Source organism: Neophocaena asiaeorientalis, unplaced genomic scaffold, assembly GCF_003031525.2.
Source record: "Neophocaena asiaeorientalis asiaeorientalis breed wild unplaced genomic scaffold, Neophocaena_asiaeorientalis_V1.1 scaffold119, whole genome shotgun sequence".
Lineage (NCBI taxonomy): Eukaryota > Metazoa > Chordata > Mammalia > Artiodactyla > Phocoenidae > Neophocaena > Neophocaena asiaeorientalis.
In genome coordinates, this window is record NW_020175821.1 from 8,704,140 (window position 1) to 8,718,136 (window position 13,997).

The 13,997-nt window shown below is 43.1% G+C and overlaps 1 protein-coding gene across 1 annotated transcript; it reads left to right on the top strand.

The window, feature by feature from the left end:
• Window positions 1–208: 208 nt before the first annotated feature.
• Window positions 209–2,188, top strand: GJD2 (gap junction protein delta 2). The gene is made up of 2 exons (XM_024732587.1): window positions 209–279; window positions 1,294–2,188. The coding sequence occupies exons 1-2, from the start codon at window positions 209–211 to the stop codon at window positions 2,186–2,188; spliced, it is 966 nt and encodes a 321-aa protein (XP_024588355.1).
• Window positions 2,189–13,997: the final 11,809 nt, after the last annotated feature.

Below are 13,997 nucleotides of genomic sequence, written 5' to 3' on the forward strand. Positions count from 1 at the left end.
TGGGCGTGCTTGGGTTTCCTTCCCCATTTCCCTCTTTTAAGTACAATAAAAGGGAGAGGGGAATCGTGGATTTTTAAAAATTTTTGTTTGATTCTTTAATTGGGGGGCAATTCGCTCCCAGTCGGGAGGTGAGGCCCGGGGAGTGGCCAGGAGCGGGGACGTGCCCGGTACTGCCCAGTCTTTGTCTGCTGCCTCCGGATGCACAGCGATGGGGGAATGGACCATCTTGGAGAGGCTGCTGGAAGCCGCGGTGCAGCAGCACTCCACTATGATCGGGAGGTAAGGGCGCCGAGCCGGTCATCAGCCGGCCCCGTCGGGCGGCCCCCGGGAGTCCTTTCTAAAGTCTAGACCGAGTCCCGACAGCCCTCAGACCATCCTCTGACCCCTTGCCATCATCCTTGGCCCATGCGCCTGTGTTCCTGGCATTGAGGGATTGCCTGATGCCCAGTGATGCCCTCCTCCGCCGGCAGCTCCTCGTCCCTTCCCTTTGAGGCACCACCAGGGGATTCACTCTTCTCCCATTAGCAAAGGAGTTATTGGCTCCGTCGTGGTCCCCCCACTCTCTGGAGTCGGAGCCAATCTTCATCCGGTTCCCTAAATAGAATCTACAAAGAAGGCAGGATTGTATTTGGACAGAGAAGGGCAAATGGGGAGACAGATTTGCTCTTCAGAGCAGATGTGTCTTTTCCCAACAAACATTTATTAAGCTAAACTGATTTGCCTGTTAAAACTTACAGTGCCAGAAACCGACACACCCAATTGACACTTTATGTGTCTCTATATGTGTATATATGTATATTCACATACATAAATACTATATATATTCATGTATATATGTGTATATATAGTCATAGCTATCTGTTTATATAAAGCTTAAGTTCCATATTCATACTGAGGCTAAACTAAATATCCTCTTGAAGTAGTTATATACATATTCTGTGTGTAGACTTTGTATTCTCTGTGTTCAGCTATTCCATGTACATTTGCCGTATCCAGAGTGAAGGTGTGTTTTGTGCCTCCCTACATTCCATGTAATCGATCTGTTGCAAATACACCAAGTCCAGTGTAGGGAGGTACACATGCTTGAGATCCCTGTAGTATGAAGTGTTCCCAGTCTACCAACATCCTGCAGCAAGGGAAGAGACAAAAAGGTTTGCTGGATTCCCAGTTCAGTACCACGAAGGATGGCTAGCTCCCCAATCAAGGACGGAGCTGGGAAGGGAGGCGTAGGGGTTTCCTAAGTCAGTGACTCAGCCCATGAGAACCTCTCTCCCTCCTTTGTCCACTGCTCAGGATCCTGTTGACTGTGGTGGTGATCTTCCGCATCCTTATTGTGGCCATTGTCGGAGAGACGGTGTACGATGATGAGCAGACCATGTTTGTGTGCAACACCCTGCAGCCCGGCTGTAACCAGGCCTGCTATGACCGCGCCTTCCCCATCTCCCACATACGTTACTGGGTCTTCCAGATCATAATGGTGTGTACCCCCAGTCTCTGCTTCATCACTTACTCTGTGCACCAGTCTGCCAAGCAGCGAGAACGCCGCTACTCTACTGTCTTCCTAGCCCTGGACAGAGATCCCCCTGAGTCCATGGGGAGCGCTGGAGGACCTGGGGGTGGGAGCAGTGGTGTTGGCAAACGAGAAGACAAGAAGTTGCAAAGTGCCATTGTCAATGGGGTGCTGCAGAACACAGAGAACACAAGCAAGGAGACGGAGCCAGATTGTCTAGAGGTTAAGGAGCTGACTCCACACCCATCGGGGTTGCGCACTGCAGCACGGTCCAAGCTCCGAAGGCAGGAAGGCATCTCCCGCTTCTACATTATCCAAGTGGTGTTCCGAAATGCCCTGGAGATTGGGTTTCTGGTGGGCCAATACTTTCTGTATGGCTTCAGCGTCCCAGGGTTGTATGAGTGTGACCGCTACCCCTGCATCAAGGAGGTGGAATGTTATGTGTCCCGGCCTACTGAGAAGACTGTCTTTCTAGTGTTCATGTTTGCTGTGAGTGGCATCTGTGTTGTGCTGAACCTGGCTGAACTCAACCACCTGGGCTGGCGCAAGATCAAGCTGGCCGTGCGAGGGGCCCAGGCAAAGAGGAAGTCAGTCTATGAGATCCGCAACAAGGACCTGCCACGGGTCAGTGTTCCCAATTTTGGCAGGACTCAGTCCAGCGACTCTGCCTATGTGTGAAAGGGCAGGTTTTGGAAAGGCCTGGGGGATGACAAGTAGCCCCAAGCGCAGACGACTATGGAGAGTGGCTCTATCTGCCCTCATTTATGTGGCTGTCATCGCTGAGATGTAGAATAAGGCTGGTTAAGAGAAGATCTTGCCTCAATGGGAGAGGAGAGAAAGTAGAATGATTACGTCACACCACTGGTTCCAGAGACAGTTGGATAGAGTGCTGAGAGGATGAGTTGGACTTCTTTGAGTCCTTTTGTTTTGTGGTCCAGTTTGATCCTGATCATAGTGGACTTGCACGGCTACCAAGCAGGACTTAGCTCTGCTAAGCTCTGTATTCTGGTGAATGGCGTGAGTCAAATATTTTATTGGTACACAATTTGTGACCTATCTCAACACATCCTTCCATCCTGGGCTGCAGGACAAACATCCTTGAGGCATCCTTCATGTACCTCTCCCATCAGCATGCCCCTCTCCCTCCGCCCAGGATAGCATGCCAGCTTTTTTTCTCAATCTGGCCTTACAGTAGACCTAATATGGTTTATCTGCAAAGCTAGAGGGAATTCCATGGGGTGCTTTTTGGAGAATGGCCATGGCAGAGGTTCGCATTATAGCCCCGTCTCACTGGCCCTTAGTCATTATGAAAACCTTAGGAATGTCTCAGTATTTCCAGTTTTCTAACTCGAACTGCACTGGTGCTGTTTATTAGGGGCAGGGTGTTGGGTGGGAGGGAGGGAACTGAAATATGCAACTATAATAGTCCTGTGGGATGGTTGTTGCCCTGTTAGGCATGTGGTTATGAGCTTTGGGATATTTCTGCCTTCCAGATTGTGGACTTTGGACAGCATTAAAAATATATTTGCTGTTGTTGTTGTTAATATCAAGGGTGTCTACCCGAGCCACAGAATTTCTAACTGGTGTATTTCACTCATTTTCTTGTATAGTTTTGCTGTGCAACACAGCTGCACTTCATTTTGCCATGGTTTGAATTTACCTGTGTGCTCACACCAGAGACCTTAATCAGCCCATGTCAATCCTGATTTATTATTTTATCAGCTATTTTTGAAACACACACAATCACTGGCTTAAGAAACCTGGAACTAAACACTATTGGCTAACACGTGTTTACGGATGCTTATTTGAGATATATACCAAAGGTTCAAAAACCTGTTGCTTTGGACTGTGAATATGTTTCCTTCTCTTTGCTCATATTTATTTAAGTGCCATCCTGTACCTTTCACATCCACTGCGTATTTAGTTAAAGCATTGGCCGAGAATAATATTTGGCTCATGTGCTTTTATGAAGCCCTCTGTTTCCTTTGCATTATCATTATGGTTTTTGGTTTAGATATGGACGTGGTGTAACACACAACCGAGGATCTGTTTAAAATAAAGTTCTTGCCTTTTTTTTTTTTAATGGGAAGAGTCTGCAATTTTCTATTTTGATTGGGATTCTATTTATTTAAATATATGTTCAAACTGTTTTGTTACATATTCAAAAAAAAAAAAAAAAAAAAACCAAAACTTTGGGGGAAGGAGGGAAAGAAAAAAAAAAAAAAAAACAACCAGAACTTTGGGGGCAGGAAGTGAAGGACGGTTGAAAAGTATTTGAGGGATGACTGATAAAGTCCAGCCACTAACAGATGAGAAGAGGCTCGTGCATTTTGTGAATGTATAGAAGTGTGTGAGGAGGTATTCAAATAGTAGTATTTACTAACTCCTTTCCATTCTAGTCCAAGATTTCTCTGCTTGTCTAAGGATATTTCTTGTAATAAAATGTCAATGCTGTAACATATTAGTTTATTCCAGGAGTGGAATTATTTTTCCCTTTCCACCGTACTTTCATGCTATCAGTTGTTACATCTAGCAGCATGCTGTGCTCCCTATCATCTCTTTAAGGCTTGATGTTTAAATGATGCTAACCCAAGAGTCAAACAGAACCTTCTAGACCAGCACTGTCCAATACAACTTTGTGTAATGATGGTAATGTCTACTATCTTTGCTGCTCAGTATGACAATGACTGTTGAGCTCTAAGAATGTGGCTACTGCAACTGAAGAACTAAATTTCTAATTCTATTTAATTTTAATTAATTTAAATAGCCATGTATGGTTGGTTGCTACTGTATCATACAGCACAATTCTAGACTTTTAATCAAGCATTTCTTATTGGGTTCTTTCAAAGGAGACTGATCCTTTGCTTATATGTCCTAAGATATTACATTTTACCCACACATTTTACTAGCATGTTTGGCATTTTCTGTCTACCTGCGGTCCCATTAGTTCGGTAGACCAGTACTCTTCCTCAGTTCTTAAATGCTATTCACCTTCTAATTCCAATGCGTCCTTTGTCTGAATATTGCAAAGCAATGTGGAATTTCCTGGATGCTTGCTTTTCAAACACAATTGTTGCATCCTTTAACTATTGCCGTACAGATGCCAATTTTAGAATGAAAATATGTTTATTTCAATCTATAGGTTTCCATCTGCGGTATAAACAGGCAGTTGAAAAGGATTATCCTTGAATAAAGAAAGAGATCCTCCTCTGTTTTGTATCTGGTGAGCTAAAAATGTTTTAAGACACCTCCCAGAGATGGAGGAAGAGTGTTTTTTGAGAGCTCTTAGCTTACGCTTGGGCGTGAAAGAAGTAGGAAGCTGTGTGGAAAACAAGGGCTGTTGTATTTATGCCGTGATGTGAGATTGGAGAAACGATAGTATTTCCTGGTAGAAATGCATCCCATATCAGTGGGGCTGATCTATTTCAGCTCTTTGATGCTTCCAAACACCCTCAAATGGTAAGAGTATTAATTCACTTGTCGGTAGTGGAGCAGGAAACACACCTTCCTCTGGGCATATAGAGTCATCCCTCAGAATGACTGATGTGTGTCAGTTTGATTCTTTTGCTTTCTATTTAATGAGGGAAACACACTGATAATTTGATGGTTCACATAGCTATGTGATGGATGCGACCTTAACCTGTACTTTTGATAGGACAACACCAATCTATTCTCTTAAATTTAAGAGCCTTTTGGCGAACCACAGGCCCTTTTGGCCCGTGTGTGCACAATGTGTGTGTGTGTGTGTGTGAATGTGTGTGTGGGCGCATGCATGTTGGTGGGGTGATGAGTGCTAATGTGTGAACTGTGAGTTTAAAGGCTTGAAGAATAGCCTGGAGAGACTGAAATTACTTAGCCCGGGGCAAAGAAAGCTTAAAGCACAGAATTTGTCATTTTTAAGTCCTTAAATATTTAAAGGGTTAAAAAATATGAAGGATAATAGCTGTACTCACTGACCTCTGAGAGCAGAGGAAAAGGACTGGATTTAAAATCAAGGGTGCGGGAAATGAAGAAAGTACCAGAAAGAACATGGTTTCCCTTTTACCTCTGCTTTTCTTTCTTCCTTTTTTTAAAATGCTGTTTCTTCTGCAGGGAATACCTGTCCCACTACCTCCTTTCACTGGGTGTGTTCCTCTTCACCCACTAAAAATCAGTCTGGCTGTCTGTTCACACAGAAACTTATTCTAAACTCTCCTCCAGGCTAGCTAAGTGCACCTGCACTGAGCCTCCATAAAAGTCACTCTGTTCCTTGCTGCGTGGAGATGAGATGTTTCCAGATCGGTGTATGGCTCCTTGAGGGTGGGAACCGTGCCTAACCGACTGTAACCATATGTGACATTCATTATCACCATCTTATCTACTACCAGAGAGATGGGTGCCTCAGTTTTCCATCTGGCAACAGTCTTACAGACTCAGAATACACGGATGCTAAAAGCATCCTTCGGAGACATTAAGTCAAGGCCTTTACTGAATGGTTGAGGAAACCGAAAGACTTAAGATCAAGACAGTGAGTTTCTTGGAAAATGATGTAAGCATTCGTCCTGGAGGATTGGAATATTTAGGAAACAATATTTATTTATATTGGTTTTACTTACTTTATATTTTACCAAGTATATTAGTCTGCTCAGGCTGCCATAACAAAATATCACGGACTTGGTGACTTGAAAATCAAGAATTTATTTTCTCGCAGTTCTGGAAACCAGAGGTCCAAGATCAAGGTGTTGGCAGGATTAGTTTCTTCTGAGACCTCTCCTTGCTTTGCAGGTGGTCACCTTCTCTCTGTGTCCTCACGTGGTCATTCCTCTGTACATGTGCACCCCTAGTGTCTCTCTCTGTGTCTTAATCTCCTCTTCTTTATGAAGACACAAGTCAGATTGAATTAGGGCAGACCCTAATGACCTCATTTTAACTTAATCACCCTTTAAAGGCCCTATCTTTAAATACAGTCACATTCTGACCTGGAAGACACAATTTAGCCCATAATACTAAGTATTTTCAAACCTTAAGTACCCTTATGGTTGCAGGGGGGAGGCTTATATAATTTATTGTACAAAATGGGATACCTTTGAGAATGAAAGGGGCAGATAGCTAATTGAATGGAACGCCAGAACAATGGGTGTAAATTGGATCTGTCCTGAGCAAACCAAGTTGTGTGGCTACTTTACTTAAGACAATCCACTGCCATTGAGTTCCTGCTCCAGGGCCTCGAACCCTGGAGATAATAACACCTACGTCTCAGCTCTTGAGAAGGGCTGTCAAAGCTGCTTCTCAGACAAACAGATAAAATTTTATGTCAGTAATAATGGGAAAATAATACTTAAAGAATATGAATGCCTTTGCCCCACTCCAGACAACCTAAATTAGAATCTCTGATGCTGTAGCCTGGGCATCTGTATTTTATTTTCCAATTTCTAGGGGATCGAATGTGTAGTCAGGGTGGAGGACTAGGGATTCAGAGACATTAGCATAAAATTACGACAACCAGATATTTGGAGGAGAAATTGGGAAAGGGCCAGAAGGGAAGTGTGAGATCCTCACAACAGAGCTGCCCTGGCTTACGCCACGTGCGAGGTTAGTGATGAGATGCTCTAGATGGAAGGCTAGCAAAAATTCTCAGACTTTAGGAGTAGAAGCCGTGGCCCTGGCGGTGAGAGGGGCTGACCAAGGATAGAGCCTGGAGTGGACAGAGGAGGAGAAGCTCAGTTTGGGGGGTGAAAGGGCAAGTTGCAAAGGCAAGTTGCAAAGTGGTTTCATAAAGTTCAGGGAGGTGGAATCTCAAGGAAGAAGGCCTGTTCTGAGTATGCAACTTTAATAAGCATTCAGCTAGATAAAATAGCTAAATACCAGATAGCTAAAGGCCTCGAAACCATCCACTAGACTTGGTGAGTGAGTGAGTGGGAAGTGAGAAAGAAGAAATGGTGAGCACAGACCATCCTCTGCTTTTCATACTTCCAGACCTCCTGCAGGTTCCATACAAGCAATTAAAATCAGAGCAGACCAAGGGTAAATTATCCATCCCATCCCAGCCAGGCCTCTGATACTCAATCAGGCATGGCGAGCCAGCTTTATGACTACTCAAAGATTACGTTCCTTTAGGAGATTGTCACACACCAGACAGATGGTGTGTTAGCTCAAGAAGACCTGGTGGAACCCAGCCCAAATGAGTATTGTGGCTAAAATGTGTTCAGTGGCTCTTGGCAGCTTTGGGTCTTGGGGCTGTAAGCCAAATGAGCATATAGAGAGGTGTCTGAGAGGACACTGGTGCCAAATACCAATGCACAACTTGCTGTTGTGAATCAGATCCTTGGTTCACCCAGGCCAGTGTTCTAAGTGTTTGTCAGCTGGGGCAAACCAGTTCTGAGGAATGGATCAGTTCTTCTCTCTGACTCCAAAGATGAGGATGCTCTCTAAAACATGTTTATTTAACTTAATAAATAAAAGACCTATCATCTATAACTACACCCCAGCTCCCCAATACCCAACCCCTTCCCTGAAAGTTCCAGTCTCCCCAAACATCATGCAATAGAAAGTCATTCAATTCAATTCACTGCTTTCTTGGGCACTGATGGTGTGCAAGGGCTTACAAGGTATTCTGAGATCTAAGGAGGGAGCCATCACATCCAGTGTGTGTATGTGTGTGTGTTGAAGGCGGGGAGCAGGTCTAGAAAAATGTCACCATCGAGGTGGTATCGAGATGGGTCTCCTTGAAGAATAAAGAAGGAAGTGGGGACCAACATTCACCTCCAGCAGAGAAGTCTGGGACATAGTGGAGAACTGGGGTATTTTGTTTTGCCTGGACTTCACAGAGAGAAGTGGTGGCAAGTGAGTTTGGAAGGTGAGTGGAGTGGACCACATTGTACACCGGGCAAAGGAAGCTGCACTGAATTGGGGAGAAATGTGAAGACACACCTTTCAGCAAAGCCTCTTAATGCCATCGTTTTGAGTACTTTTAGGTCCCCAGGCATCAGCCATACTGTCCCTTTCTGACCAAGCTGAGATTCCATCTCAGGATCAGCCTTGATTTGGAAAACACATTTCAATCTCAACAGTAAAGGATTGGAACAAATATTCAGGGTGAAGGTAGGGGATTTGGCAGCATGGCTCCATTAACATTAGTGGGAGTTAGTCAGCTAAATCCCAGACACTGAGCAGAATCCTCGTGCTTATTTACCACGATGACCTTCCTGCTGTGAATTGATACATATTTCAGAATCACTTAGAACAGATTAAGCTTTGTATCATCTCCCTCTCCTGAAAGGGAAATCTTTTTGAAAATTGCTGCTCTGTCCACTGAAATGTCTGTATTTGTGGGCAACTCTGTCCAGTGGGAACATATGGGCACCTAAATATAGAATTGGTGAATTTTGATACCTCTGAGACGTTTGATCTGGGGAAATTTTATCGCTTGTACCTGTCTCCAGGTAGGGACCAAGCTTTTTGCAAATGAATTGCTTTCTCCAAAAAATCTTTTTGTTTCCTTTTTGATTAATTTTCTATTTCCTTCCCTCCATATTTTCTATTTTCCCGAATATAATAAAAGAAAAAATTCCTGAAGGTTTTTTTATACGAAATCTGAATGGTCTAAAGATTTCTCTTCATGATCTCAATAATAGCAAATACATGTTAAACACTTCCTCCTTAACCCTCACAACAACCCTGAAAGAAGAGTGCTACGTATGATTACCTCCATTTTTTAGATGAGGAAACCAAAATATGTAGACGTTAAGTCAACTTGCCTAGGGCATACAGCTAGTCCATGGCCATGTCTAGACTTCAGCCCATGCAATGTGATGTTGAAGCCAAGTTTTAACACGTCAAGACATTACCATCAAGAAAGCTCTGCTGGATAAGGTCTCAGGAAACCTGGTGTTGTGGTCTGCTACCTTTCTCTCGGTACATCTTTCATTGGGACATTTCTCCTCCCCCTTCCCCCCACCAAATGTTCTCTTCTTGGCGTGTCTTGGTGCAACATGAGACTGTGAGGTTTTCCAAGGCATTGCCACATCATAGTCACCATTGTTTCTGCAGTTCCTGGTCCAGACAGAACAAGGCTTCATAAATGTCTATTGCTTGAGTAAGTAAATCACCTTGAGGTGGGATGGGAAAGGTCATTCCATTCACTTCTTCATTTTGTAGATACAACTTAGATCCAGAGAGTATGCCTGAATGAAGAGCTCCAGGTTAGATGGAAGTTGAGGCAGGGTGGGATTAAGAAAGTAGCTTGTCAAGTTGTCAGGCAAGGATAGCCTGGGTGGACAAAGGTTGCTAGCAATTATTTGCAAAGTCAGAGTTCTTCTGACTCCTAGCCCATATCTCTCCCAGCATAGGTCATGAGAGTCATGAGTTGGCAACAGTGTTGAAGAGAAGGAGATCTTGTCTTGGTTAAGCATATGGCCCATCCAGCTCTGAGACACCATATTCCTGGGCTTGATCCACGTCAGAGGATTAACTCAAGGCCACAGACCTATGGCCTTTTTCCCCAGTTGTGCATGTGGGTAAACGTCTATCTCTGGGAGCACCTTGGGCATCTCCACACTCCCTACTCTGAGAGACCATGTTCTTGAACATTTCTTCCAGAACCCCTGGTCAGTATGGGGGGTTACAGATGGAGCTCAGGCTCCCTTAGGCCATGAAGAATACCTCTGACTCTTACCCATCCTGACTGCAGCTTCTCTGCAGGTTTCTCTCTCTCTCTCTTCCAGGAGCCCATGGATGACCTGCCCTGCATGCTCATTGGCGAGTGTTTCCCGTTGTTGTTTCGAAGCTTCTCTCCCTGCCCCATTTTTTCCATCACTATGCTTTGCCTAAAAGGAACTCAGAAAATTCATTTATTATTTTTGCACATATATACTGAATGCAGTATTTATACATGCTCAGCTCTGAGCTAGGCACTAAAGATACAGAAGACATGTCAGAGAAAACCAAAGGAAGCAGCTTGGGGCTGGTCTTTCTTTTTTTTTTTTTTTGCGATACACGGACCTCTCACTGCTGTGGCCTCTAGGATTGTTACCAGTTGTCACTGTCATGCACAATAGTGAGGTTAACACCTTTGTACACTTCCTGGATTGCTTTTTCAGGATAACTGGATTACAGAGTAGGCACTTAACGCTTGTTGCTACGTTTTGCCAAATTTTCAAAAAGTGACTGTGAGAGTGTTAGTAGATGTTGGTCATTCATGAGAAAGTTCAAGAAGCAGGTAATTTCTGAGATTCTGGCAAAACTAGCTTATGAGACAGGAAGGCACAGAAAGTCTCCTCAAATTTGTTTCGGGCGGAAAGGTGAAGGAAAAAAATTTTTAGATTCATTTTTGTCTGTTATTGAAAACAATCAGTAAGTGTGTGTGTGTGTGTGTGTGTGTGTGTGTGTTTGTAATGGGAGCTAACCCTCTAAATACAAGATGTCAACACTGAGACTCTGGGAGGCTGTGACTCCTGAGATTGAGACAAAATTCTTGGTCCAAGGGTTGAGGATGAGCATAATGCGTAACCAGGTCAGGGAAGCATCCTGGAGTGACCATAAAAGGACGGCACAGCTGTGAGAAAACAAATGCATCTAATTAAATCCTGAAGGCCAGCTCATGCATTGGGTCATGAAGCAGCCTTAGCTAAAGGAATCATATGGTTGGAACACACACTAAGTATTCAAAAGCCAGCTGGTGAATCACAAGGAAGGCATGAAGCCCTATCTCCTGGGCACAGAGGTGGCGCTCCACTCAGCCACCAAGCTTTTATACGTCTCCTGTCAGGCCTATGCCTGGGCTAGAACCCAAGTGGCTGAGATGGAGATTTCATAAAGAAACCGATGTAAAAACTTATAAGTTACTTATCTGGGGGTACAGCTAGGCTAGAAAGGGCATGTAAGATAACCAGTCCTTATTAAAAGGAACACATATTTCCAAAGGAACTCTTTTTCTATCAAGTTACTCTGAAATTTATTTAAATGAAGATGCATTTGATAAAAATAGCAGTTTCCTTCTCTGTGCCTGGGTGCTAATGAGCTCAGAAGGCACTGATTCCTCACTTTGATATATTCGCTCTCCTCACCACACCTCTCTCTGGCACTCCTAGGATCCCAGGGTGTTGAAATGAGGGTACTTAAAAAGACTTTCCTGGGTGAGAAAATACAATGACGTAACAATTTCTTTTTTAAGGAATGAGGGAAGAAGGGAGGTGAGTGGTGGGTAGAAAGAGTATTGTTTTAAGAAAATTGGAAGGCCAACTAACTTCACTTGTCTGCATACTTTGTGGGGGTAGATTTCATATCTAGCATGTACTTGGGGGATTTCTGGGGTCAAAGGAATAATAATAAATTAGGAATATAGGAGAATGACAGGTAGCTGGCAAGTAGTTGCAAGCACAGGCTTTAGAGTCACCTGCCCTACAAAAATAATAGTGACATGCAATGTAGTAGCGTCCCATGATCATCTCTGATTAATATTGACACATTCGTTCTACAGGTATTTACTGAGACTCAGCTGTGGGTCAGACACTGAATTAGCTTCTTACTCTCACTTTCTAGTTGTGTGATCTGGGCAGTTACTTAACCTTGCTAAACCTCCGATTCCAGATCTGTGAAATGGAAATAATAAAGCCATCTATCTCATTGGTTGTTGGGAGTCATAAACTTGATTATGTTTGTAAAGAACTCTTCTCATTGCTTGTTACTTACTAAGTGCTTAATAAATGTTATTGGTTTATTATAATCATGATTATTACTATTAATGAGACTCTAGGTGATTGGATGTGGCTGTTGGTACATTGAATTTATCACAGCCCTGTCTGCAAGAGGATACTGAAGAAGGAGAAAAGAAACATAGAAAGAGGAACCTGGCAAGGACATCAGCTTTTTCTCATCCCACAGTTTGTCTCAGGCCAATGCCGTGACTCCAACGGTCAATTTGACGGGAGGACCAGGTGATATGTATAGGGAGTACATGATATAATCCAGCTTTGACACCAGAGAAGGTGGACTGGGCAGCCAGGACATTGGCCTCCTTGCTGAAGAAGTGGTTAGAAAGAGAAATGCATGAGCTGGAAATCCCTTTTTATTTACCTAGAACTTGGCTCTGTTGCAAGACCTAAATAAACTACTTCCATTTGTGTAGACTTTTATATTGTCCAACAAGATGCTATCATCCACATTCTCCCACAATCCTCCCTCAACAACCTTGTAAGACAGAATAGAAAATAGCCCTGTCTTACAGATGAGAAAATGGGGTTTGGAGACACTTATTCTTTAATACCAGTCAACCAGGCACAGAGTCAGGATTGAAGCGAAGCATGCTCGAAACCCAAACCTCCAGTTACTAGAATGTCTGCTATTCCTAATATTGACGCCTTTACAGTTCATGTGGATATCTGTGCTCTTCAGAGGGCTTTTCTGGGCCAAGGGAAACTTATTTTAACCTTGGACAGACAAGAACATGATTAAATAAACAAAACTTTTGGAGACATTGCAAAGCACATAGAACAAAGTCTAAAGCCACGGAGAAGAGAACAGTATGGAGGTTCCTTAAAAAATTAAAAATAGAACTGCCGTATGACCCAGCAATCCCACTCCTGGGCATATACCCTGAGAAAACCATAATTCAAAAAGAGACATGTACTACAATGTTCATTGCAGCACTATTTACAATAGCCAGGACCTGGAAGCAACCTAAGTGTCCATCGACAGATGAATGGATAAAGAAGATGTGGCACATATATACAATGGAATATTACTCAACCATAAAAAGAAACGAAATTGAGTTATTTGTAGTGAGGTGGATGGACCTAGAGTCTGTCATACAGAGTGAAGTGAGTCAGAAAGAGAAAAACAAATACCGTATGCTAACATATATATATGGAATCTAAAATTTTAAAAAATGGTTCTGAAGAACCTAGAAGCAGGACAGGAATAAAGATGCAAACATAGAGAATGGACTTGAGGACATGGGGAGGAGGAAGGGTAAGCTGGGACAAAGTGAGAGAGTAGCACGGACATATATACACTACCAAATGTAAAGTAGATAGCTAGTGGGAAGCAGCCGCATAGCATAGGGAGATCAGCTCAGTGCTTTGTGACCACCTAGAGGGGTGGATAGGGAAGGTGGGAAGGAGATGTAAGAGGGAGGAGATATGGGGATATATGCATATGTATAGCTGATTCACTTTGTTATACAGCAGAAACACAACAATGTAAAGCAATTATATTCCAATAAAGATGTTAAAAATAAATAAATAAAAGGAGAAATATAAATAAATAAAGCCACAGAGAAATTTGAACATTATTGTTATTTATTATCCATGACCCTGATCTTGTTGAGGCACTACTAATGGACTCATTTATTGAATTAATAGCTGTGAAGTTCTTATGTACAGTGTCCGGCATATAGTATGTCCTCAATGAACTCCTGTATTGCTGAGTGAAAAACAAATAATTTTACTTATTGAGTGCTTATTAAGAGCTTTACATGTAATAATGCATTGGTAACCACAACAAGCCTCTG

What these genes read in the sequence shown, in the direction of transcription:
- GJD2 (XM_024732587.1), top strand. Translation starts at nt 209, where the DNA reads ATGGGGGAATGGACCATCTTGGAGAGGCTGCTGGAAGCCGCGGTGCAG. An exon ending in CACTCCACTATGATCGGGAG is followed by an intron (nt 280 to 1,293) that starts GTAAGGGCGCCG and finishes TCCACTGCTCAG; the next exon opens with GATCCTGTTGACTGTGGTGG.